Here is a 26,610-nt window from a genome sequence, read left to right as displayed (position 1 = left end):
GACAATACTATCAAGCTCTGGGATACAACAACGGGCACAGAGCGCCAGACCCTCGAGGGCCATTCAAGTTCGGTCGAGACAGTTCTGAATAAAATTACCTCTCACCCACAAGTAAGCCTATCGAATACTTGGATCTCTTTAGGAGGCGAGAATTTTCTGTGGCTCCCTGCTGAATATCGTTCTTTTCTTTCTTATGCGGTCAAAGACACTACAATTGCGTTAGGGTATAGGGACGGGCGGGTCTGTATAATAGGATTCCACTCGTAGATTAATATCACTTAAGTCTCTCAATTTCTAATCTCTTTGTAATGGAAGGGCCTGGGATATCTCAGATTTATATACAACTTTTAGCCTTGTACATAAGACCTATCCAGTGGTTTCTAGATGATTCTGTAAATATGGCCAACTTGCCACTTACTCTTGTTCCAGATGGTTCCGAGCCAAGGCACAAAAGCCAAAATTACTGGGATATATGTTTTATGTAATATTACACGTCAGTACAGGACGCGGCACTGGCCGGGAGAATCATTATTCCATTCCATTCCCAATCAAGCCTAGCTTAGTTTCACACTAGGGTTGCTGAAACAATTGAAGAGTATAAGTGGTGACACCGGTATCCGGACAACCTGTAGCTCCCCAAATTATCCATAATACCTGGCCAAACACTTCAAGCTTTTTGCAGTCGTTTTCTGAGGGTGCCTAGCTTTGGTCGAAAATGGGAATCATATGACGAGAACCCATGGTTTTGTATGTATGGCTAGTTAACTGGTGCTTCACCGAAAGGTTGTCATGCGGAGCTCCTATCAATACTTTATCCTTTAACACAGCCATCTGTCCTAGTTATTTCATTGGAAAGTTCTTTGCAGACTATACTGTACTGTATGATCACATTAATTGTTCTAGGGTTGCAGAACGTAACCGTAGAATATCAACTAGCTAACAAATCAAGTTCAAGGGAAATTTTTTGAAAGGAGCGTGATATACTATAACTTAAGGGAAGTGTCCTAACCTCAGAGATATTCTTCATAATAAGTAGGCGTTAGGGTCAACATCAATTTTTCCCCTCATCGCTTAAACTCTTGTAATGTCATGATTCATTGCTAAAGATTCATCGTTAATATAATATAAGAATCGTGGATTTGCCACCAACTCCATTCCTTTTGCAATCCGTTTCCCGACTCATATAGCCTTTGACTAGTAAACAGGCTCTAAAATGTCCTATAATGTATAGCCTAGCCCGTTCTATTAATATAATTTTGGGAGGGCAGCTGCAGGTATACAGTATAACCTTTGTGCCTGGGGTTTAACTCAAAAATGTACATAATGTCCTCACACAGTACTGTTGGAGCACGAGAAGAAGCATTCTAAGTTTCCCCTATCTTCACTTATGGTCATAATTACGGTGCTGGAGATAAGATATGTCTACCTGAACATCTTGAGAGAAACTAAGGGCCGTCCGGGGCTGAGAAATATGTCACCCAGCCAGTTATAGTTCTCATTGTACTCTCCTATAACCTAGGGCATCATTAAACTACTGGCATATACTTTCCTTCTTAAAAGATACACCTTTGAGTATATAGAAGCCAAGATAGGTCGCCATTTAAAGCATCCATAGCTGCTGGCTGTATACAATCACCATCTTGCCCGCTTGTTATATTCGATTTCCAAATTTACTCACGTTCTGTCTCGATCAGAATGAAATTATCCATGGCTTTGAGACCCGAAGTCGATCTTGAGTTCCAACGTGTTAAGAAAATTAGAGAAATAAGCCTAAACCACGATATTCTCAATTTTATCGAGCTAGCACATGCGTCATTCCAACAAGGGAGGGCGTCAAATCCCCGGGGCCCCTTTGAGAGGTCTCTTCTTCACTATGCGGCCATGGGGAATTGTACCGAACTTCTCCGCTTGCTACTTCAAACTGGAGTACCTATAGATGATTGTGACCAGAATAAGCGAACACCCCTCTCTTGGGCTGCAGAATACGGAGCATTAGATGCAGTAATGCTTCTAGTGGAAAATGGAGCCAAAGTAAATTCCATTGACGATACGCTCAATTCCCCCTTGGCATGGTCACTATCAGCAGGTATGGGCCAGATAGTGGAGACAAGATCCTTCCTTAGGCAAAAAGGTGCGAGACAACGATGGATACTGAGGAGAATAATTCGTGTTTTGGTATCGCGGAAATAGTGACTAGCCACATTCCATTTATAGCTAGGATTGCGAGTGGTGGGGTTACATATGATTACAGTATGCTACCAGATATTTATAATTGTAGGTATTGCGTTAGTCTTGGTAGTTTTAGCAATGATACTAGATATATAGCTTCTCTTACCGAAGTACTTACACAGGCTCTCCTTTTCAAAATAACTCTACTAGCTGGGTAGCAGCTCTAAATAGCAGTCCTGATCCCCTGTTCCTTTCGGTATACGCCAAGAGGCCCAGACTATTCTGAGAAGAATATTATACTTTCACAGGATTCATAAAATGGGACCCTCGTTTACATTTATTCCGTGCCGCAACTAGGTGATTGGCTCTGTCACTTTGTCAACAGCAATGAGCAAACTATGAATCCCGGCAATTCCACTGGAATAGGACAGGTTACGCAGTTTTCATACCCCAAATTACAAAGGAGTCAGCTCAAAAATTCATGACTTTCTCATATATACGATACTAGATAAGAGCACACTCCTACAGTCGGCGGCTAGATTTCCGAGTGTCTCCCGTAGCTCAATTCGGAACTCTATTAGTGTAATTGTCCGATGGTACGTCGCTTTCCTTTTTCGTTGCGGCTTTCCGGTGCGTAGCGCTTCCGATTTCTTACCGGGTATCTATGACGATTATGGTTGAATGCGCGAATGGCCAATTCATCCCCTTTTCCTATCGCAATATCGAAGGCGCTTTGGTGGTGTTCGTCCAGTAGTGTTTGGTCGGCACCGCTGGCAAGGAGATATGTGATACTAACAGCAGAGGACGTCCGCGCAGCCACATGTAGTGGTCGTTCACCTCTCAGCATTGCATTTGGGTCTCCGTTCAACAGGTCTGCCAATTCGAGATTGCTTTTGCGAATTGCTATCATATATGCATGCTGGCTGTGATAACCATAAGCCAGTAGAAGTCGAACCATATCCATTGTACCGTAAGATGTGGCAATGTCCAATATTTCGGGTTCCTGGGAAAGTGTCCCAGCCTCCAGAATTCCTTTAACTTCCTCGATGTGATTTCCTAGGACCATATGTGGAAGTGCAGCCTTTGGACTATGTTGGATGAGGAGGTTTCTCACTGCCTTTTTTTTGGCTATTTCAAATGGTAGCCGCAGACGTCTCCAGCGTTCTGGTATGACGTTATCTCTATCCCATCGAAGAATAACGTCAACTATATCCTCCTTGCCATTCTCTGCAGCTGCCCACAGTGCTTCTGAATAATCAGTATAGGGCCCCAGATCAAGCAACGCTTTGACAGCCTCTAGATTGCCCCTTTCTGATGCCTCCGAAGCCGCAATTTCTAAATTCAATGTAGATACCCAATCATTGTGGACGATAAATTTGACGATCTCAGCATAATTGCATCTCATAGCTTCGAAAAAGGCGGCTGTAGGGGTAGCAATTGTACGCTTGCCGATGAGAGCTTTCAGCTTTCTCTCTGCGCGTGATAAGCAATAAAGGGAGCAGCCATCCAGGTACGAGATCACAAGCAAGAGTAGCTCATCAGGAAGATTCAGCAAAAACATCGTCTCTGAGAATGCGGGATAAACTAAACTTGTAAAAACTGTCATCCAGTTCACTGAGGTGGTGTGGAAAAGGAGGCCCGAATTTTGGGGACAGCAAAAGATCCCGTCCAGATGATCATTTCTACCCCCTAACTACATTTAGTTACGGAAGAACGAAAGGGCCGGTCCAACCTTTGGCACATACAAGCGCAGTAGTCACCTGATGGTAATATCGTGCGAACTGCAAATCACGACCCTTCCTGCTCCTTCATCGTCTGATTGTAAGGTAAAGCCACGCAGAAAATGCACTCTCGAGACGTACAAAATCTGGAAAGCTTACGTGACCAGACCTAGTGGTTCTTTAATCTTGCAGTAAGCTGCACTGTCACAGACTCTTTGTTTTAAACTGCGTAGGACTAGGGCTTTTCATGCCTGCGCGATCTCTTCTCCACGGCTATAGTACATTCGGCAACACTCTACGAATCAGGCTGGCTTTCCCCTTGAGATTCAGCAAGTGACGCAACCCATATATAGGATTCAAGCCATTCAAGCATGTTTTAGCTACACCCATCACTCGCATTTCTATAATACTGCCTGGACAGGGAGTACAGGAGCTGAGACAGCTCTCCCCAGAGCAGATTCCATTTCGCGCAGCGGCAGTAGATTTTGAGGAGGTTGGAAACCGGCGCAGGAACCAGCCACGGTATCCTAGGGGAGAAAGCGCTCCTGAGGCTAAAGCGTATCATCCCAGGAGCAAGGTGTTTCCGGTCCGACTCTGCCGTATCCATGTCTGGTGGAAATGCATTGCCCGTGCGATTCTCGTTTCCTTTGCTGAGAAGACCCCGTGCTACCATTAGCACAATAGGCCCCAAGTTCAACGTTATGCAGATTTACCTCCTGGAGGTGTTTCTTCGTTTACACATTACCAGAAGTTTAGGTCCTCGTTATGTATACTGTACCACCGGCCATTGCAGCTTGGTTGCTGGAAATCAAACGACGCCTAAGCAAAGTCAACTAAAAGGTGGTGTGGACAGATAGCTACCAGCGATAATTATCGCGATCCGGGTTTTACGGCTAGACCCGCTTAGCCTGGGAACGAGATACTTCCAAAAGAGAATAAGTTTCTTTACGCATAGGCTTTTAGAAGTAGTCAAAGGATACAAGACCTGGACATCGGTTAGACCTGGAGATAAACATTAACTACTGAAGTGGTCTGTAAGGCGGATAGTGTCACAGAATTTATAACGATCATGCAAGGACTGTACAGTATACCCTGTCCCAGGTGCATGGACATCCCGGTGGCCGGACGGCGCCTCCGGTGTCTATATCAGTCACCTTTCTAACAACGAACAGTGGCCCCTCTCTGAGGATTGATCACTATCTACAGAGAACTCCAGAGGTCCTTGGCTATAAATTAGTACTGTAATCAGTAGTGGGAATATCAAGAATCAGTCTTCTGTCGATAGACTATCTACTGTCGTTTTGCCTACTGTACCTTCTTACCACATCTTTCGTTTATGTTAGTTTTACAAGTGAAATTCGATGCATAGCTGCAACTTCCTTGCAAGCTAATCAAACAGTACACGTTGCCAATCATTCTTGCTGATACTATACCCTTCGTGATTAACTGCATCCATGAAGCTAGTCTTCCGACAGCCCCGCATCCTTATTTGAATAAGACACAATATGTGCATGGATAAGACCAAGTTCACTAGTTTTGATGACCCTGGCTCTGCGGCCATTTGTGGAGAGGCACGTCGGTGGGTTGAAAACATAGGCGTGTCCCAAAAAATGCTATGGCGATTTGTCGCCTGCTAAGCAAGCCGCACTGATCAGCCAGTACGAGGACACTGTAATAATCAGCAGTATAATCATTTTAAGAAAGACGCGCAGTACATTTCAGGCTGTCACCATTATCAGGGGCAAGGGGGGATGAGTTCGGGCATAGTGTCGCCTGAAAAGCCTACATCTAGTTTTCCCTATCTCGTCTGCAGTAAATATATTTGTTGTACGCTTAAGTTTATCTAAATCTTAATGGTGCTGCTTATGAATTGTCTTTAAAGAATGCCCCCGTTATTCTTCTTAATGAAATACATAGAACCCTCTCTGAATTGTAATGTTAATGGCTCAATATCGTAGGTTAATGTCCATGCCAATTTTCTAGACATGGCTGCTGATGACAATACGCATCCTGGGCCACATGGTTAGTTCCCTTTACATCATGTATTGTCAAAATCTACTTGGCAAAAAAGTGGTACAGTACGAAATTGGAAACAGTAGTGAAGACAAGATCTTCCAGTCACTGTCCTTGAGATTTGCTAGAACAACAGCTTGAGCTAGATAGATCAATCGGCATCATTCTTCACCTCAATAATACTCTTGACACTGATATTGCACGTTAGCAGCAATGGCGAGATGTTCCAGAGTCGCTGTAGATAGCGTAAGTGCCGTGCATAGAGCATGAGTCAATATCTTTCTCTTCTTCACGACACAATGAAAAATGCTTTTGGTTTTATTTCTTCTCCTTATTAATCGAGCTGCTAATCCCAGTGCTTGACAATATTTGCTTCGTTGAATAGCGCTGTGCAACGCTGTTCTAATACGACCATTCCTGCGATGCCTTTTGGTGAGCACCGTCCGCATGTGGTTTATGATGTTATTCATCAACATCGCCTTATGAGACTTAGTCAGGAGTACTTGCTCTTGCGGCAGCCGCTGTTTCTCTGGAACCATGTATTGATGTTGTTCCAAATGAAATTCAGTGGCCAACCGTGAACTTCTGGCTAAACCCGGGGCCTTGAGCAAGATTCGGTCAAAGAGTGGTAATAGTAAGCTATAGTATATGATAGAGGCGCAAGTATGGATGCTCATGGAAAATTCTTTAGTTCTATCTGACTTTACTTCGTGCCGTGATCCATGAATTTCTTGGAAAAGGAGCAAAACATCGTCATCATCTTGCCTTGACTCGGCTGCCGCCGGATGGTCGATATGATCTTCTTTGGAGGTGACGCTAACTACGCGGTCATCTTGAGGCTTTGGTGCGTGTAGCAGTACCAAAGCCAAAGAGATACACAGGCGAGATAATACCAAGTCTGAACGAGGGAAGTTTTGTCTGATCGATGCCACTGCTTTGTTTTCCATGTTTTGCTGCCTGATATTGGTTGGCTAAGATAATTGTAATGCGAAAAGTTCATACGCTGCTGAATTGATGTGCCATCTAGGCGTTTACTCACATATAACTTGATCATTAAGTGATGTTAGAATAACACGTTTCTAAGGTTCAAACTAGACATCTATTATACTTGACCTGTACCCCTATTTATGGCCGGCTTAAGAATTTTAAGTTGTGAAATCAATATATAAACTTGGAGTTAAAGTTTCTATTTTGAAATTGCTATGCATAGTGTCAGAAAGTCGGGGTACACATTGTTTTGGTCCTTTATTAAAGGCTCAAGCGATTGAAGCTTGCGGCCTCAAGTTATGCTGTTTCGGTGGGAATATCTAGCCCTTTTTTCTTTTTTTAAAAAAAGAAAAAGATTCTTCGGCGGTTCATGATTAGTCGCACAATGACGCAAATATAGTCAACCCCGCATTTGTGCGTGTTGAGACGGACCATATTAGCTTTTACGGACCGAATAATATGATCAGGCGATCAGTTTATGTGTATGTATAGGTCTAACCACATCTTTATCGTGGCCCGCCCAAGTATCTGCTGCTTGACAAGTCGAGCCCATGGAGATCAATGAGGTTGTATTTTGGGAGGCACACATGGGTCTTTTGCCTTTTGCAGAGTAGATATAACATAAGAGAACACTGTTAGTAGTTTATCGGCCTTCTACGTATTAACTGGGAATAGATTCGTTTCCGAGCATTTTGGTTGTGACCATGCGATATTTTTTAATGAATATAATACTCATTACTACGTGGGCATTTTGAGCGACTAAGGTGTATTCTTAGGCGTATTTCTATCAATTGTCCGATACTGCGGTCCTCCAAGTATGGTATTATCTCAGCGCAAAGAAGAACATGATAGTAAGAGGGACGGATATTTCCTATCGACATAGTGCTGCCGTGTTAGGAGAAATAATACAAATTAAGAAAAGTCAATAAAGCTATCCCAATAGGGATCTCCAGCCAGATTGCTTTGGTTATGATCAATCGTGCTGGCTGTCGACCCCCAATCCACCTGCTCGACAGCATCTAAGAAGGTGGTCGAGACCTCCGACGAAGCGCTACTATCCACCGACAATCTTTGCTCCTCGACAGGACTGTGACACATGAGTAGCATAGAGCTCTCCTCTATACAGATATCTCCTCGAAGTGTGGGTGGTAATCTCCCAGCGAGCCGCGTTAACATATGTGACAAATGAGTTTTTATATTATCATCGCCACACTGCGAGTGCCTCCTCAGGATATCTTTCAGGAATAAGATCTCGCTTTGCATCTGGCTGACCTCTGCTTCGAGGATCTCTTTTCGTAACTTGGCGTTCTGGAAATGTTCCTCCAGTTGATCAGTGCATTCTTTCTTCTTCTTGCGACACCTCTTGGCCGCTTGTCGGTTGCGTTCTAGTGAGCTTTCGCTTTTGCGTTTCTTACTACACAGGCGATTACTCCCGGAAATGGTATGTATTTTGTGTCCAATTTGTGCGTCGTCATACTTCTCTAGTAGGTGAGGATTGGTGTCCGCCATTCGATATGAAGGGGGATCGAACTCAAAAAGATCGTTGTTCATCGTGTATAAGAGAATAGGAGAGAAGGCGTTTGCAGTTAGGGGCCAGTTGTTGTAGGTGTTTTGGGGAAAAGCAGCTGTAGCTGGGAACAAAGAAGCTGGTTCAAGTAATGATTTAGATCTAGAGTTTGTAAAATAGGGCTTGGGTGGACGAACATGTATTTGTTGAGTATAATAATCAAGAGCTGAGAGCAATAAGTGTAGATAGTATGTAATTGCTTGTACTTGGTAGATAGAGGTCATGGTGGACGGCTTTTCAGGCCTTTAAATATATTAGACGGCTAATATAAGAGTATCCTCGGGATTTAGGTGATATCATCGCGGATATGTATGGAATTAGAACATATGCAATGGTGGGGAAGTGAAATTATAAACATTATGAGTGCCTTATCATTTAGGGAATAGTAATAAAGAGCTCGTACGGTTCCGGAATATATGATTAGAGATGATTATGGTAAGAGGATTGATTCGATAGAGATGGAGCTGGATACATCATAGATTCGAATTCTAACATCACCATGAACAAATTCTATCAACAAATGGTTGGATGGAGCAAACTTTCGATCGGATACTGTCGGAAGAATACCAGTCAATATTGATTGGCTTCCAACGCCCCATAGATAAGTCAGCGGCAACTCTTGGCAGGTTATTTAGCCAACCATGTTTCAGTAATGCTTCGTCTCCTATACCTTTGATGGTATATATTTGTCAAGTAGAATTTGATAAAACTTAAAAGACAAGACACTAAACCCAACACACTTTAAATGATTCAGCTTAGGCAACAATATTCAAAAAATATAATGAAATCGGCTGATCTACTAAATAGCCCTACAGCGGCTATGGAAGTATGAATCCCCTAAAAAAAAATAACAGCTGACGGGCCGAATGAACCAGTCAATAATCTAGTAATGTAGTGATAACTAGGATGAGAAGCCAACTGCTCCGCTACCGACACATATATCAATCAAGTCATCATGATCTCCGGTACTAGATGATTTGCTCAAGGGACATCCTCTACCCAATGCAGTATTATTTTGATACAGCAGGTATAGATCTCAAACCCCTTCGTCTCCACCATATGTCAGTGGTCCATCTTTCTCGGTATGTGTAGAAGGATAAGTTGAAGCGAAGTTACAGCAACAACTTTTAGAGTAGTCTTCAGATTCATCACGTGTAGTGTCTGCCGAACTCGTTTGGTTTGTGCGCCCGTTGCTATAAAAGCGTTCCAGAAAAGATCGAGCTTCTGTTCGGAGGGACTCTTGCCTCGGTATATGTTCACTAAAAGGGGAGCAATAACTGGTGGTTGTTTCGGCTTCGTGGTATTGTGTCGAGTTAGTCTCAGGTTTATAGGTTAGAACAGTCATTTTCACGATGTATCTCTTTCGCATGTCGATTAAAACATATTAGACTGCCTTTGCAACTCCATATATATGTATTCCTGTGTGACTTGGATCATTCTTGATCCGCCACACACAATTACTTCTTAGAGAAAAGCCGTACGTCACATGCCTCATTATCGCATACTTACATCAAGGTTGGTCATTACTAATCTTAATAAATGTTACAGGGCATCCTGTTCGTTAATCCAAACTCGCTCTACTGTAACAAAGCTTCCAGTCTGCTCTGTGAACTATTGTAGGACCAAGGAACTGCTCTGTAGACAGAATAAGGTAGGTATAATATTACAAATTTATATTCACAAAAGGTATAGTTCCCCAGAGTTGCGGAATAGGTCACAGACCTATTACCCCCCTTAGCAAATCGTCACGCGCACAACTATAAAGTATGCATGGGGCGAGGCAGTCCCGTGGATCAGTATTGGGTGGCGTATATTAGCAGATCAATCAACGATTGATATGCTTTTATGGAGGCTTCAGAGCTATCTATAAATACGGCACCGGTTTCACCATTACTGGACTGTGAGCAGATCATACACATTCATATCAGCTCCAATTTCCAACTGCTTGCTGTGCTAGCACTTTATTGGCACACCACAATAACCTGTGTACGGATCATGCCGGAATGATATAAACACTAAACCAAAGCTGAGCAATCGTGTCCTTCGAGAAGTCATATTCAGTGATTACTTGATCGTTCTACAGCAATATGGTTATATGCCGAGTCGACTTGCTTTATATTTGTCGAACTAAATTAGCAAAAGAAGCGTCTAGGCAAGATCCACGCCTCTGGGTGGTAGTGGGTCACGCAAACTTATTGGACACGTTAATATCAAGCTTTACAGAAAAGTTAAGCTCAATCTGCTCATCACCATCAGAAATAACAATGGAGGAGACTAACTGACTAGAGGTACAAGGCATATAGTTCCACGTGATTCGATGCTTGCCGAAGATGAATATACGCACGAAAATGGAAATACACAAGAAGAAACGATAGTGGCGAAGACTCCGACCTATAATGGTATAACAACGTCCCCAAGGAATCATATTTCTATGAGCTTGGTCAACTAAGCGTATGGCGACCCGTTTAAAGGAAAAGAGGTATACGTAGAGAATGCTGGGCAAAGTTTTATTCAGGATATTGCACTGTCTGGAAAATGTCCAGAGCGGGGATCAGGTAATATTATTTTACAATAATATATCAGAAGAGAGCGCCTCTATACTTATGGTGTGATGGAAATATTCCAGTTTCTTGAAGATCCTGGGTGAATCATTCCTTGTTTGCCTTTCTTGGAACATTAGGCGTAGTATGATGCATAGTTATAGTATATTCATGTTATATTCATGGCAATTCTCACCCCTTATCCTTTCCTTTTGGATTCTTATTGCTTATTATTTTGGGTGGGCCACCTTTGGCATATGGCTGCTAGATGGAATTCCGGTGTAGTATAAACTTTATGGACAAAGTTTTGTCCTTTTCCTGTGGCAACAGCTGAACGTCTGTTGAGCCCGTAATACGAAAAAAGCATAACTTTTATTCTGGATAGAAGCCTGTCTACAAACTTCGCTTAGTAGGGTTGAACGATTGTACTTTGAACACTTCCAAATTAGCCAATATATAAGATGTCGTGAACAACTGAGCTGTCGTGGCGACCTCCACCCTATATCCAAGGCAACTAACCCTACATGCCCCATGTAAAATAAGTCATTCTTGAACTATGGGCCCCACCGATCGATTTTTTAGAGCGAGCATAGCACTAGTATCACCTGCCTGAACCAACGATTTGGCCATCCACCTTAATTCCTCAGGTGTTCAACATTAATCCACGAAATATGACCCAGCTGTTGGTATTAGCCAAAAAACAGATTAATAAGTGTACACTATAAGTTTTACCTGTCAATAAATGTTATGCAGTAAATTAAACAATACTACAGGTCGCAATCACTACATCCACGAGGAAACACTTTAGCAATCCAGAGAGGGTACCAAGTTATGAGTTTATTGGATCATAGAGATTATATTACAGCGAGCTGCAATATTAGCATGTCTAACCCCCTCTTTCATGGTTTCTACAAATCCTAAGCCGTCAGATCGCTAATTCATAAGACTTGTAGCAGTGGCTTTGAGATGAGTTTCATACCCATTAACAGCTGAGTCCCTATGCCAAGGCGTGTTCAAAAGAAGTGAATGGATCTTTCTGCGCAAGCTGATTTCACAGCGAACCGAATCTGATTCAATGATGTCTTGTCACTCAAGCTGTGAGACCCCAAGACCCACCCAGGCTCAAAACCGTGTGGTCGAATGGCATAACAACAGAAGAGTACTGTTTCCTGCTTTCAATCTGTAGTAAGGGGAAACAGCCATTCTTTGAGTACTGAGTTGAAAAGGTTAAGAAAAATATAAAACATTAGAGGCAACAGTGGGAGTATGACTGTTGACATATAGTAGTCCAGTATGTAACGTTGAATGGGACTGCTTATTATATCTAAGGACTAATCAAACTATAGCATTCGAATTGTACAAAGTTTGGCGTCAAGGTAGGTTAAAGGAGCAAGATCACGACTAACTGGCAAGAACCTATCGGCGGGTAGGCGTTCCTTGAACCCAAAACTCGCACTTGACGAGGTTTAGGGCATGCTTGTTAGCCTGCTATCAGCTGGTCCTAGCAAGGTGCAAAAGCTACAGATAAGTGCGATATGGCATCTAAGCATTCATAGAAGGAAGCTTGAAAGAGCAGTCATACATTTCTTGAGGAAGTTCTGTAGAAGTATCACAAAAAGTCCATTGGAGCAGCTGCACTGTACCTGGTCCTTTCATGATCCAGTATTGCCTTGTATAATCTGTTTGTTTCTCGTTCAGAACCCAAGTCGACAGGTTGCAGGCCTTTCCCCAGGTGCTGCATCTGCATAAGCGCCGCAACAGAAGTAAGATGGAAGTTATCTGTGTCAATCTTGATCGGAGGGGCTGTTTCGACACTTCCAGACAAAATATGCGAACATAAATGAGGTTCTTGGCATAGGGGCCGTGCTAGGCCTATGCCATCTACCTCCTGCACGGCGCGTATCATACCTTTGACAGAGCGATATCCTCCAGTTACGTAAACCTTTGTCCGCTCCATCCTCTCCGAATAGATTCTCCCGTACTCTAAGAAGAACTGCAGGCCAGTGTCACTAGGTTACCCATCGAAGTTGTCATGTTTCCTCCTGTTAACTTACCCCCTCATGCTGTGGTATAGAAGTGACCTGCTTGCGACCGATTGTCCAATCCTCATAAGTGCCGCCGGACAATTCAACAAAATCGAAACGCATTTTCTCAAGTTCAATGCACAGTTGAACGGTCTCTTCCAAGTTAAAGGCGCTCTCCTGGAATTCAACAGCGTTCATCTTAATACCAACGATAAAGGTTTCTGCCACTCGTTCGGATATTGCCTTTCGAATCTCGGATATCAGCTTCATTCTGTTCTTTATGCTGCCCCCGTAATTATCTTGACGTTTGTTTGTTCGGGGCGACAGGAATTGGCTTAGCAGGTGCCCATGAGCTGCTTGCAGCTGGATACCGTCGAACCCAGCCTTTTCAGCATATGCGGCGGCATGAGCAAAACCCTCCACAATATAGTTGATGTCCTCCCTTTTTGCTTCCCGGGGCTTACCAAAATCAGCCCCAAAACTCCCTCCGCTCACCCCGATGTCGCTCGCACTAATTGGAAATGGTTGCAGGTATACCGGGGTCTGACGACCGGGGTGGCATAGTTGAGCAATAATGAGGGAGCCATGACGTTTTGCTTCCAATGCGATTTTACTGAATCTCTCAAATCGCAAACCCTCAAACGGTGCATCTATAGGTATGATAGGATCTCCGGCTGACACGAGATGCTGAGGATCGATCATAATATTACCAGTAATGATAACTCCAATGTCACCCTCGCCCCAGCGCCGGTATAAGTTGACGAGCTCAGCAGAAGGGATTCCACGAGAGCCAGAATCAGAAGCAGAGAAAGACGCCATGCATTCGGCTGTAGAGCTCTTCAGTAAGCGGTTTATGGCCCACTTACCCGAGAATGAGAATAACAGACGGCGTCCCAATAGGTCTGGGCTGATGCTCTCCGGACCAGTAGAAGATGGCATTTTTTTGGTGATTTTCTTTGTTGTCAGGTTGTGTAATAATACTTATAGATGTTTTAAGCAAAAGGGCCGTCCTGTTTAGGTAATCCTTAACTGGGTCTTGGTAATAATACACAGTCTCTTCTATACCTTATGCGGTTAATGTATGAAACGAATATGTTAGTGCAAAGCAGCTTACAGTAATATTATGTTCTACAGGCTCTAGAGTGTTCAATCCGAGAACTAATAATTAATCATCTTACATATGTTGGGTTAGTACGTTGATCACAAGCCCACAGATAGCTTCGACACCCAATTTCCGCAGTAGGATTGTTCAAATCGCGGGATCAGTAAATGTAGTAATAGACTATTGGACCTAGGTAGTTAAGCACCTTCTAGCACAGGGTTGTCGTCCTCGCTCTAACCTTTACAGTGCTGGGGCTAATATCCGTTTCCTATTTTGCTGAGTTTAATTTGTTTTGTGTAGCACCGCCCGGTGGGGTTCGAGCGAAGTGGGGACGAGAGCCACTTCAAAAAAAGGTTTGAAAAATCTAAGAACGTTCAACTTGTTCAACCAAATGCAGAATGATAACCATTTCTACCTTAATGTGCTTAGTCGGTTGTGTTCATTCTTCCAAAAAAGAGGCATAGGTTTTTACTTCTAAGGCATTCGCCTTCCTGGGCAGTATGCGATTCCTTTCAACAAAACGAATACTCGTAAAACCTGATTAAGGGACTATATTTTACCGCATGATTGCAGACCTGGTACCAAAAGTCAATGAACATGTTCAACAAATCAATATTTTCTTCTCTAGTACCTTCACTTGCCCCTGGTTTCTTAGGTGTTTCACCAAGCTTTCTGCATATGATGTCTTAGAAGACTCGGTCTTAGTATAAATGCTTGAAACGCAGACTTAAGCCTACCCAGCACTTTTCTTAGTGCCGGCCTTGACTGATACCGGCCACGACTTACCTTCTAGAAATATTCCTTTACTAGATGATACGAGTGTATCCAATTGGAAATCACCTTTCACAATGACTGGAATCACTGCAATGATCAAAGCGGCCATTAGGTGAGTACTGATTAATATGTGAACGAAAGAGCCGGTAACTGAGTCAAATAGAGTGCCACATATGGAGGTTAATAGGATGAATTCTGCCCGTGTACTCCAATGCTTAAGCGGAGAGAAGAGGTCCCTCGGTCTCTATACGCTTGGCTTCTCCTATTATGCGGAGATGTACCTCGCCTTCGAGGAAGCATGGAGAGACCTTAGGGACTGGATTGTCAAGTATCCCTGCAGCTCAACTAGTCCCACTTACGAAAAGAGAATCTCAGATCTCTTAAAGCTTCTTAGCATGGTCGACCTTTATCGGACAGAGCGGCTTATAGAAGATCTTAGGAGACTACACTCCTCTTACCCCGCCATGACCAATCTGACTACCAATGAGTCGCACGACATGCACATAAAAGATGTCATCAAACGCCGCATAAATGAGAACCCGCACAAACTGCTCGCGTACGTCTGGGTACTCTACTCGGCTTTGTTTAACGGCGGCCGATTTATTCGCCAAGTGATACTCAAAGCTGGACCCGGATTTTGGGGTCTAACCACGGATGACGAAATCCAATCCTTTCCACCTCCTTTGTCCTTTTGGGCAGTTAATAATGACCCGGAGTTCCACGAAGCTTTTAAATCTCGAGTGAACGAGGCCGGTGAGCTTTTGACTTTGCATGAAAGACAGGATGTGATTCAAGAATCGGTCTGGATCCTTCACAGGTGCAAGGAACTGACCGAGGAGCTTGATGAACGAGCAAAAGTATATAGAGATTTTTGACAGCCTGATGGATGACCTGAACGTGGTCCTCTAGAAGGCTTCAACCACATGTGCAGCAATAGCCAACGAGGCGGCACGAATTTTAATCAATATATGGATTGCAAAAACTATGTATGATATATGGAAGAGCCTCTCGATAAATCGAAGGGTCTTGTTCCCATTCCATTATATGTATGAACAAAATTAGAATACTTGACAGGAGCAAGTGTCTTGTGATGCATCTGAAGCACTCTGTACAGCAGTTAGAACGAGATATACATGCATTATAAAGATAACAAAACACTACTCTCGAGGAAGAATTCCATGGAATAAGAGCCTTATATCTTGCGACTGAGACAGGATCCAGAGAGATAGTTGAGATTTTTTTCGGGGACCTTCAAAATTGGTTGATAATGAGGGTCAACTGCCCGCGGGCTATGCGGAAGGGAGGCATCATATATTCTTCGAAAATTGGGAAAAAAAAAAAAAAAAAAAAAAAAAAAAACCTCCCGATGAATTACCCTTATAAAGCAACGTACTGTACAGTAGTAGTTACACATTCTGCTGCCTAGTAAGGGGCAAGATCCTGAGGCATAGAGGACAGTGATTGAAGACCCCTTCAAGAAGTCAATCTCTTCTTGAGCTCGATTCAGTGACCTGAGAAGTCAGCCTGCCCTTCTCAAAACGTTGCTTAAATAGAAACCCTGGTTTCACTATTTCATACAGGGAAATGAAAGTCATGAAGGAAGTATCTAGCCACTCAAGAAGGGCTGTTCTACATCCTCAGCAGGATAAATCTTATTGATAGTAATTTGAAACCCCAAAGTCCGTCAGACGCATATTCTTGGTTTAGGGAAAGTAAATTGGCCCCTACTCACAGATCATGCGAAGATGCCCAAGATTCCCAAGCAATTCTTGACCCCTTCGAAATAGTAGGATTAACTCAGAAACACCATATACCTTTGGCATTCGTTGATATACACCAAACTTTCCTGCCCTTCACAGCCACGAATCTCAGCAGTTTATAGCTGAGCCTCAATTCTAGTATCACCAACAAAATTTGGGGAAAGGAGCGTTGGCCTTATATATATGTATAAGCAAGACCTGCCCTGTCTTGGTCAAATATTGTATTACAATCGACCAAAATAATTGCAAAAGCGGAAGAGTTTATCATGGATCATCAATCTCCTTGGAATGCCGATATGCATCTGAATAGCATAGGAGAGACAATCAACCATGAGATACTCGAACAAACGGAATGGGAATTCGAGTCCGACTACTCGGAGCCCGGTTTCAATGATGAGAACTTCCTCGGCAACCAGGGGCCAAATAGTCCCGCTTGGGAAAATAAATACGCCAACTATGAACTTTTAGACTCAGATGACTCATTTGAGGGAGACACTGCAAATTCGGTGAGCGCTCTTTGGGCTACTATAATGAAAAGCATATTTATGGTGTTTACTCTAGGTTCTTAGCGAAGAGACTGACGGTATAACCATTCTTGGCGAACGAAAAGTTGACATAGCCAGTGGTAGAAAGACTCAGTTTCTTGTGCAGTGTTGGGTTGACGAAAAGCATATGGAACTGTTTATGGAGTTGATGAGAATGTCATAACTTTGACCTTATGGACGCCCGTACATATTTCCTTCATCGGTCCAGATCTGAGTTCGCGGGTGTACACCACATCAAACCATTTAAACCTCACTGTTGCACGCCCGCAGGAAACTGTACCAAGCCTGACATGTTATTGTCACAAAGAGGAGAAATGGAGAAGTAAAGATGGAGAATGTAGAGTGAATTTCCCTTATTCAGGGAGAAGGATAAAAAGGGAAAAAGAAAATAAAATAGTCAACTAAACTCTCAAAAGCCATAATTTCACTCCCTCTCCGTAGCGTCGTGGCTTCTACAAGAATATCTATTCGCTGGGAGGGCTACTGTACCATACTGTGCTAGTGAAGAAGTTGAAGAGGCATCTATACGGCGTCGTGCATCTGAAATCTCTCTGTAATCTACAGAAATGCGATAACAATAGCGAACACCGGATGAAATGACCAGAAAACCACCAGCGAAAGCGTTTTGTCAACCTGAAACTGTTTACCATCCTGCTGGTGTAAGGGCTCTCCACGATATATTGTATTTATTAATTTGTGATTTTCCAAGTATTACGAGGGCCTCAACAGATGGTTGCACGCTGCTCAACAACACACAGTGCTGGGCTTCGGCTCAATGCTCCCTAGACACCCTTTTATGATAGCTCTCACCACTAGCTAAGCCTCAAAGCGCGTGACAAACAAGAGTGGTGGGAGAAATCACATAATGAACCAGCATTGATTAGAAAGGCAATGTGCAAACTACCGCCTGGGGACGTATGCTTCTGATTCAAAGTGATACAGGAGCACATGTAAGAAGCAAAATTGTCTCTTTATTCTTCTCTCTTATCTTTTGTTTATACAATACGCCATGCACTTGGCCATAGAAATAGTCCTAAGTAAGTCAAGCTACACTACACATTCCTAATGCCTTCTTATTTGTAGTCCTTAATCTGTGTGTTTTCGGAGTTCTCTTATAGTACACTAAAATTCAAAACCGGCGTCTTATATCCTTTAAATGATTCCCCAACCTCTATAGCCAAGAGACGCTAAATCACTTTTGCCTATTTAACGGAACAACTTTATTCTTAAACAGTCTCAGGTAAAGGCTCTATATCAGGCCTTTGACTTTCACTAATTTCAGCCTCAAAAGCCCTCATATTGAGGGAATGGTAGGTGGCTGAAAAAGTTGAGGTTTTTTAACGCATCGCGTGTATCGTGTAATCCCTTCATAACTGCCGCCCAGTGGATCATAAGAGATGGCTCTCGGGGACATAATAGATATAACCATGAAGGCTGATATACCCCTCCTATGTTCGTATTAATTGTATTGAAAAACTCTTCCATCATCCTTTCCGGGTCCGCCTCTGGCCATTCGACTGTCCGGTCGCTTAGACGCTGCTCAGAATTCAAATACGTGCCTTCCAAAGGGGATGTATCGTTGACAGATGATATCGTGAAGGGAAATTGAACTTCCCTCCCACAAATAAACTCCATTACCGTATCGTCAAGGCGCCGGCAGATCGTATTCACTTGTAGATACATTTCTCCCAGGACAGACCTAAGCATCTCAGTAGAGGCATTTTCATCTCCGGTACAAGCCCTATTTCGGGTGTCAGCCCCATGTAAAAATGTGAAGTGGAGTTAGAATATACAATGCTGTATTTATTGCTGATTGGTAAAGGAGAGTCCCAGGGCCTATGGCGCATACTATCTGCCACAAGCGTGCTCCCATATCTCGAAACTGATGAAACTCCTCACAATGTTCTTGTGGTGGCTTTGTAAGTTGCCCCCGTCCAATCAAGTGGTATTTAAACAATGCATCCATTACCTCCATTGCTATTGGAGTCTTCTCAAGCTTCTCGTCATTTCCTGTGTAAAATTCGAATACTTTCGGAATTATCCTTAGAAGATACTCGGAATAAAGGAAAACTGAAACTTGCCATACGCCGAGACCTATTGGGAATTCGCGATCATTCATATACCTATCAAAAACCATTTCCGTCGCGTCGAGGACTTCTTCCAATGTCGGGTTGGCAGAATCTTGGAACCAGTAGACACTGGGCCGCAACATATATTTGGGCGGTGGAGGCATAGTTGTCGACATAGCTCAGGCTGATAGAATCTCTTCCTGCTTTTTGTGGTTAAAGTCTAAATTACAGTAGTTAAAACGAATGTCTGCTTGGAAATTCCGAGTGGGACTCGAGGAGCATACCGTTATCTGGGTTCTCAACGCCTGAAGTAATTGAGTAGCGGGCGGTGAAGGAATTGCCCTTGATGAAGAACGGGATAGTGGTACACTTGAATCTCACAGGACGATCGGTTATTTATAGCCGTGTCGTACTAAAGCTCCTCCCTCTCCGACATACTATCTAATTATCATGCCACTACCTGGCTAAGCTAAAAAGGGTGGGAGGTATAGGCAAGGTAATCTTACAGTACGCCCCGCTTCAAAATATTCGTGAAGCAGTAGGAGCCTCTCTAACTGAACAATTACCCATAGTGGAATAATTGAACAACATGGGTTGTGGTGGCGGTCCCCACCTATAGCCAAGTCACCTCTGCGGAGTACATGCCCCATGTTAAACAGGCCTTAAACTCTAATCCCCAGCTGTTCGTTGTCTAGGGCTAGCATGGCGCTAGTATTGGCTAACTGAACTAAGGACTTAGTCGTTCACCCAAATTTCATAGGTGTTCAGTAGGCCGCAATTACGATGCACCACTCTTACCGCCGCATTGAGATCCTAAACCTTGATTCTTTCTCATTCATCTCAGGGCTGTGCTCTGAAACTATGGAATGAAAAAGCAAAGACAGAATTTTGGAAAGCATCCTGAGGGGCAAATATCATAGGAAGAAATCTTTTTTATAGTATGACTTAGTAATCCGCGGCTTATAAATTTTTACCTCGACACTACTAGAGGAAACATGACTCTTGAAGAAAACGATATTCTTGTCTTATATTTACTGGGAAGTTCGCGATATTCAGTGTTTCTGATCTTCATAAAAGGTTGGTTTGAGTAGTCTAGATTATGCCCAACAAGACTTCACTAACCATAGAGAGCCATGCATTCTCATACATACCTCTGAGATAGAGATGACATAGTTAACTATTACCTAGAGATTACATAACAGCTTCCCATCCTGATTCATAACGATGACATCTACCCACTATCAGCAAGCAATATGTTTACGGGAAGGTTAAACTGAACTGACCTAAGTCGAGTGTATTGAATGTCACACTGCGCATGTCGCTCCTTCGGCATGAGCACGTAAGCTTTTCTCCTTCTAAAAAGCAAAGGCCGCAGCCGTGGACACATGTGGCAAATGCGTTTCCCCTGATCGGTGTGAGCTCATTCAACCTAATACAGTAAGGTGCGTACATACTTTGCAACAAGTCCTAACTGGCCATCCAAATTTGCGAGGCAACCGTTCAAATCAAGTTGTCTCTGGTTGGCCACATTATTCTCCGCTGTACATGTTGCATGCAAAATATGATCATCTTCAAGGTAATACCCATTACAAGTCGTGGTGAAGTTGTCAGCAATGGATATACCTGCCAACGAGAGCGTAACGAGGGTCAATCTGATCGACTTTCGCATTGTTGCTGGAGTAATTTATAATATACTAGCCGTAGACTGAATGAGAAACAAGAAATCAGGAATGAACATACGTCTTCGGATTCTTGATACTTGCGCAGATAGCTGAGAAATATGCTTCCTCGTACCTCACATATGCCGTGGTTGGCTGGTGACTGGTATTTTCATCATGATAGAATATACTCTTATATATATATACCTTGAATACTCTGTGGCGTAGCAAGCAATGAGGAAAATAGAGGGATGTATTGTTGGGCCCTCAAAAAATAGTCTTCCATACATTAGCAGAATAGGCTTCGAGTCCATAGGGCGTGTGATGCTTAAGAAACTACATGACTGAAGGCCCTCTGTGACAAGAAGGTACAGTGGTACTACTGTAGGCCTATCCTTATTCATATTACGGCCCTTACAAACTTCCACAGTCAGTGAGCACAATTACATTCAATGTCACGATGATTCCCTCCAGACTCACGGCTAAGATCTGAGTGCAAAAGCTTTTTATTGCATATCTCAAGACAATTATTCCCATTGTCGACCGGTTTTCTGGGAAAGGGATTGAGTACAGACGGTTGACACTTCTTGTACATAACACTTATTGGCGTTTCCAGGATCTATACCTTGGACATCATAGTGCTTGGTTAAATTCAATAGATTGAGAAAACATGTTTTGGCTATGCTGAACAGAACTTGCAAAGTCCTCCAAGGGCTGTGGATCTAGATCTCTCATGCCTGGGTCAAGTTCAAGCACCCCGTCTCTTCTCAATATACTGTTCTAAGAAATTGGCTTAGATGCTCTTCATTATTGGAATGAATTATGTACGTCAGGGAAGAATTGGTCTCCCTTACTGCACCTTTAACCAGCCTTGCAGGGTCAGTTACTGTAGGTTTCAGTGCCCCAGGGTTCTACATATTGCTGCTATGCAGCAGTCTTCAATTGATAGAGTGAAGCCTGCTTGCTGCCTTGCAGGGAACTATAGTGGAAGGCACTGCTTCTGTAGGGTGGCATTCATGACAGCCTTGACTACTGGGATTCCGGTACATAACAGGACCTGCGAGGTTTGGAAGAAAAGGAACATAAAAAGAATCTTATACTGAAAATACGCTTACGAGCGCTCTGTTCGTGTGAGTTACATTATAATAGTATTTTACTGTATTGTATAGTATTATTTTAACACTACTCCCATGATTCTCCTTTTACAGCTGTTAATTGTTCATCATGAGCTCAATAGTATTGACCTATATATTCTCTCATAAGATACCAAATCAAAACATCGATAATCCGCAGATGATTCGATATTTTCTGTGAAGTTTGAAAGCTAACACCTCGTGATTGTACACGTAAATTTGATAACAAAAACTGTTGAACATCTTCTGGAGGTCACTCTATAACATTGTTAAACATCCGGGGTTCTAATATGCACTCTACTTTTGATACTACGGTGTATTCCAGCATCAAATGAAAGTTTTGTAGCTGTATATGGAGTATCAATAAAGCATAACTTATGTCAAACCCTCTGGTTTATTTCATGAAATAGGGGCGGGGTATGAGATACTCCTCAATTCTGGGGTGGCCGCAAAGAACTCCATGATTATCAAGTTAACCACAATTGAAGCACCTCCAGAACATATGTTCCCGCTAGACTAGTCATAAGAGCCCGTGTCTCTCTGCAAAATTTATATATATATGGGCACTAATGTGTAGTCGAAGTATTCACTATATCTAAAGAATCACGAACTACCTTATGTGATACTGGCTGTTACAATGACCACCTCTAGTAACCAAAAGCGTACTTTCTGGAGGAATAAATGTCGAAGGGCGCTTGCAGAACATATAAGTAAGGTACCCATCGTTGCTCATACCGACATCCCAAGTCCGGATCTTGAGCGGTGGGATAAAATAGTTCGAAGCACTAGCCCCATGATTATTAACGACAGAAATGAACAAGAGGCCACATATTAAATAGTCTTCATCAGGTTGCTGACATAAAATATAGACAGTCGACTTGGCTTTGAGATTCCACCTGATAAGATCCGCTTGCAGCCACGTCACGAAGATCCATACAGATGGCATGTTGCTGATCACCTAAAGCCCCTCTTCAAGTCAAATTTAAGCAGTGGCAGTGTTGGAAATTTTCAAAAGATCTGCCATGCCTTGAAAGCCCCAGACCTAATAGAAGCAATACATCCGGAGGCTTTGCAAAATGACCAGGACCTTGAGGTATATATGACTATATCCTATTCTTTTCCTATATCTAGTTGGCTGATTATCTCAGACCGAGAAACAAAACTCAGTCCCCAGTAGCAGCTTCGCAGCTACGATACAAAGGCTCGAGAAGGAAAAGCAGGACGTGCTGGCTGATAGCCAACGACTGTGCGAAAAGCAGGAACAGAATCTCTTAAGTGCTCAAGTCGAATGGGAAACAGAGCGTCGGAAGCTACAGGAGGAAATATCACGGTGGAAGGATGCCGTATCGTCCTATGACCTCAGGGCTCAAGAGTTGAAAAGAGTAGTCTGCCCCGCCCTGGAAACACTAAACCTTCATTTACCTGGGCTGTTCGTTGCGATTCATGCCGAGCAACACTTGGTGGATTAGCAGCATCCGAGAAGTGATACGCGTTGAGATTTATATGAGGCTGCTTTGCTTAGCTTAGTTTCATTTTATTCTTCCACGTCATCTTATTATGTGTTCTAAGTTTTTACGTTTACATTGAACGTGTTACCATCGTCGTGGGAGTTCACAAAAGGTCTGGGAAGAGAGCCCAGCAGGAATCGAAGTCTCCTGCCGCTGTATTCTTTTTTCTCATGAAAACATTCTGTAATATGAGTTAGCGGCAACTCGTTGACATACTTAAAGCACTAAGGCCATTGCATTATAGACTATTATTGTGTCAGTTCTAACTTAGTAGATATTAAACCGATTTTTTGCATTTTTATTTATCGTCCACTTGGTTGAGCCTACGTTCTCGAATATACCTAACAAACATCGTGGCATCTTGCAATCTCATTATAAACTCAGGGAGATTATGATCTCAAGAGCCACTTACTGGGCCTCTTACTGTAGTCTTAGCTTTTTCCGTATTTCATCATTAGCCTCGGTAAGTATGTTCCAATCTAAACTTTCCTATGCGAATGTTTTGAATCACATTCTCAGGCGGGAGGCGGTCAAGGTTCACTTTGACACATGCTACAGTATAAATAGTTCTAGATATTTTGCAGTTGTATCAGATAACACTAGAGAGCTTACCAATTTCCCTCTTTAAGCTTTTCTGATCGATCTCCATCTAGAGTGGAAGATCTATCTCCAGAACATAATGATAGACAGCAGAGCAAGAGTTGCACCTTTTCCTGAAGAATATGGGTGAAGTAGTGATGACTAGTGTAACATGATATTGTGAGGACAAATAGGAATGTGACTAATAACCTACCTTTGCTATTTATTAATCAGCGAAGGAGATCTGATGAGCTGCGCGCCGCATGCGCGCGGCAACAGTGGTCCGCGTTGGGATAGACGGGTCGCAATCAAGTATACCTTGGTAAAAGCTTCAAAGGAAGAAGGGAAAGCATTTAGCAGCACTTCAATGCTGTTGGGAGGCAGCAAAGGTAAGAAAATCAAGTACCTGCCACATCTTTTGCTATTACATACTAAGAAACCCAATACTCGCCTTTCTAGAGGCATCGCAACGGTTCCAAAATGGCACGCTATGGAGCTGAGCAATGAGAATGGCAAATTAGGCCATGATGGAAGAGTATGAGACCCTGTATTAATCTTTATTAGATGATAGAAGCTATATATATCCCCTAAGACATGATGGTGGTACCCCGCGTATTATTTCATTGCAGAGGTAGGATTGAATAGAAGCAACCGGCAAACCAACTCGCGTTATAAAAAAGAGAAATCGCTTATGCGAGCTGGGTGTGGCCTGCAATATCCGATAGTACATTTAGATTCGAGTTAGCATTACATATAAGCTACGTCGAATTTTAGCCTAGGTGTGAGAGGTATTGCTCCGAACTTCTTAAACCAGTTCACCTTTAACCTATCTTTCGGTTTTAGTACCATTACAGTAGATATATTTCGTCTATATTATTGGTTGCTGATCTTGCTTAAAGATATCTCTAAATACACAGTTTATACAGAACATTATACTAACTTGGCTATAAATGTCAAGCTCTTCGGACATTTACCATTCCCATCGCACAATAAATATATTCTCTAATCATAATATCGCTTCATATTAAGCTCGAAGGGGCGAAACCATAGCTTCTTCACCATTATTTGCCTTTCTGTCAAGAGTTCTGAAGGCCAAATGCCAATGTATATACCATGGTCCAAAAATTCGTGACCTGCCGTGTTTAAAGACCCATCCTTCAGAAATACCTTCAGCAGTTCTAGTAAGATTCTTGATTTCTTCATGCGTTCGTGTGCGAAGCATTGACACAAAACCATCAATGCCCAGGGCCACCCAGATCACAAACATAAAGCACATTTGCAAGAGCGATCCCTGGAGTAGTGCGTGCACGAAGGGTAGTGGAGAAATAGTAGTCACACACCAGAACAAGAACGTGGTAAGATCTCTTTGGAGGAACTCGAAGATTCTATGGCCCCGTTAGTCCGGGTTTCTGGATGTCTTGTTGCAAGACATACATATATGCATCTGTAAACTGCATCGCACTGTGCAAAACCTTTTTGGCGGAAGCATCATTGAAATGATGAAACGAAATGTTAAATATCCGGCACTCCTTGCCAGATGTAACTTTTCCCAGCTCTGCCGCATCGACAGAGTCCTGGATAAAGGAAATATTTTTCTGCTCTTTCTTAATAGCCTTCCATTCCTCCACACGGGGCTTGATATCAGCCAGGATGAATTGCGCCGAATGACTGTATTCGGTTCCAAGAGCTTTCTCAATGGCCGGGATAGGACCCCCCGCTCCGGCACAGGGGTCGACAAAAGTATATAAAGAAGCGTCCGGGAGGTTCTCAAGGATGATATTTGCAGCAGCCTCGGCGGCAGTGTGTCTCACGGCAGGAATGCGGAAATTCCAGAGTGCAGTCAAATAGGTTTGAATGAATTTTACCACAAATTCAGGACACCAGGACTGATCTTCTATCTCAAACAGATGGAAGCGAGGAAAAAGAGTCATGTTGAGTAAATGGTACTTGTAAGGTCGAGTCTGCTTAGATGTCCTTGGATTTCTCACTTGCTTTATAAATATGAATTCTAGTATGAGATACTGCACAAACTCAAGCATATATTACAGTTTACAATGTACAGTTGCAAGTCAGTTGTCTGAACTGCCTTGCCATCATGCTACAAAGCTACTTTTTACTGTGCGCGAGAATTGTTCGACAGATACAGTGCCTTCCCTACCCAAATTCTTTTGGTTTTAAAATTCCAGAAGTGGAGACACTTTGCCATATGGTTAGAGAGAATGTTGATAGGTAGGGAAGATTTTGCAAAGCACTGTAGATTATTCGCAAACTGTTTATATGATGAACGTTTGCGGAAAGAGTGTGCGTGCAGATTCGTATTTGTTTGCATACGCTACTCTTGGTGGACCTAACTAGGCATTGCCTTCGGGCGGCATTGTGCGACGGACCCATCCGACTAACAGTCGATGTGATTGGCTATGTGACGATCATACTGTGCTTTGTCAATATCACGCAGTAACGT

General features: G+C 42.9%; 8 protein-coding genes across 8 annotated transcripts; 2 read left to right on the top strand and 6 right to left on the bottom strand.

The window, feature by feature from the left end:
- Window positions 1–2,713: 2,713 nt before the first annotated feature.
- Window positions 2,714–3,769, bottom strand: BDV37DRAFT_266651 (uncharacterized protein). Its single transcript, XM_032083937.1, has one exon. The coding sequence runs from the start codon at window positions 3,728–3,730 to the stop codon at window positions 2,747–2,749; it is 984 nt and encodes a 327-aa protein (XP_031934408.1). The 5' UTR covers window positions 3,731–3,769; the 3' UTR covers window positions 2,714–2,746.
- A 4,033-nt stretch (window positions 3,770–7,802) lies between these two features.
- On the bottom strand, window positions 7,803–8,441 carry BDV37DRAFT_289724 (uncharacterized protein; the record flags this gene model as incomplete). The annotated part of the gene is made up of 1 exon (XM_032088535.1): window positions 7,803–8,441. The coding sequence occupies one exon, from the start codon at window positions 8,439–8,441 to the stop codon at window positions 7,803–7,805; it is 639 nt and encodes a 212-aa protein (XP_031934407.1).
- Window positions 8,442–12,606: 4,165 nt separating this feature from the next.
- On the bottom strand, window positions 12,607–13,960 carry BDV37DRAFT_292512 (NADH:flavin oxidoreductase/NADH oxidase family protein; the record flags this gene model as incomplete). The annotated part of the gene is made up of 3 exons (XM_032089193.1): window positions 12,607–12,990; window positions 13,052–13,506; window positions 13,570–13,960. The coding sequence occupies 3 exons, from the start codon at window positions 13,958–13,960 to the stop codon at window positions 12,607–12,609; spliced, it is 1,230 nt and encodes a 409-aa protein (XP_031934406.1).
- A 1,011-nt stretch (window positions 13,961–14,971) lies between these two features.
- BDV37DRAFT_292511 (biliverdin-producing heme oxygenase) lies at window positions 14,972–15,772 on the top strand (the record flags this gene model as incomplete). The annotated part of the gene is made up of 2 exons (XM_032089192.1): window positions 14,972–15,009; window positions 15,061–15,772. The coding sequence occupies 2 exons, from the start codon at window positions 14,972–14,974 to the stop codon at window positions 15,770–15,772; spliced, it is 750 nt and encodes a 249-aa protein (XP_031934405.1).
- Window positions 15,773–18,388: 2,616 nt separating this feature from the next.
- Window positions 18,389–19,623, bottom strand: BDV37DRAFT_266649 (uncharacterized protein). The gene is made up of 2 exons (XM_032083936.1): window positions 18,996–19,623; window positions 18,389–18,943 (listed from the first exon to the last, which is right to left on the bottom strand). The coding sequence occupies exons 1-2, from the start codon at window positions 19,445–19,447 to the stop codon at window positions 18,487–18,489; spliced, it is 909 nt and encodes a 302-aa protein (XP_031934404.1). The 5' UTR covers window positions 19,448–19,623; the 3' UTR covers window positions 18,389–18,486.
- An 832-nt stretch (window positions 19,624–20,455) lies between these two features.
- BDV37DRAFT_289721 (CVNH domain-containing protein) lies at window positions 20,456–20,940 on the bottom strand (the record flags this gene model as incomplete). Its single annotated transcript, XM_032088534.1, has 3 exons — window positions 20,456–20,502; window positions 20,555–20,676; window positions 20,726–20,940. 3 exons carry the CDS (start codon window positions 20,938–20,940, stop codon window positions 20,456–20,458), a joined length of 384 nt encoding a protein of 127 aa, XP_031934403.1.
- Window positions 20,941–22,699: 1,759 nt separating this feature from the next.
- Window positions 22,700–23,531, top strand: BDV37DRAFT_277188 (uncharacterized protein; the record flags this gene model as incomplete). The annotated part of the gene is made up of 3 exons (XM_032085700.1): window positions 22,700–22,772; window positions 22,932–23,155; window positions 23,211–23,531. 3 exons carry the CDS (start codon window positions 22,700–22,702, stop codon window positions 23,529–23,531), a joined length of 618 nt encoding a protein of 205 aa, XP_031934402.1.
- A 1,642-nt stretch (window positions 23,532–25,173) lies between these two features.
- BDV37DRAFT_292510 (uncharacterized protein) lies at window positions 25,174–26,080 on the bottom strand (the record flags this gene model as incomplete). The annotated part of the gene is made up of 2 exons (XM_032089191.1): window positions 25,174–25,534; window positions 25,584–26,080. 2 exons carry the CDS (start codon window positions 26,078–26,080, stop codon window positions 25,174–25,176), a joined length of 858 nt encoding a protein of 285 aa, XP_031934401.1.
- Window positions 26,081–26,610: the final 530 nt, after the last annotated feature.

Source organism: Aspergillus pseudonomiae, assembly GCF_009193645.1.
Source record: "Aspergillus pseudonomiae strain CBS 119388 unplaced genomic scaffold BDV37scaffold_185, whole genome shotgun sequence".
In the NCBI taxonomy this organism is placed as follows: domain Eukaryota; kingdom Fungi; phylum Ascomycota; class Eurotiomycetes; order Eurotiales; family Aspergillaceae; genus Aspergillus; species Aspergillus pseudonomiae.
This window is presented reverse-complemented; position numbering and strand designations above follow the sequence as displayed.

Bases quoted from the DNA above. Each gene is read 5' to 3' on its own strand.
- BDV37DRAFT_266651 (XM_032083937.1), bottom strand. From the start codon at position 3,730: ATGTTTTTGCTGAATCTTCCTGATGAGCTACTCTTGCTTGTGATCTCG.
- BDV37DRAFT_266649 (XM_032083936.1), bottom strand. From the start codon at position 19,447: ATGTCGACAACTATGCCTCCACCGCCCAAATATATGTTGCGGCCCAGT. The intron at 18,944-18,995 runs GTATATTCTAAC...CACCCGAAATAG, and splicing joins TCAGCAATAAATACAGCATT to GGCTTGTACCGGAGATGAAA.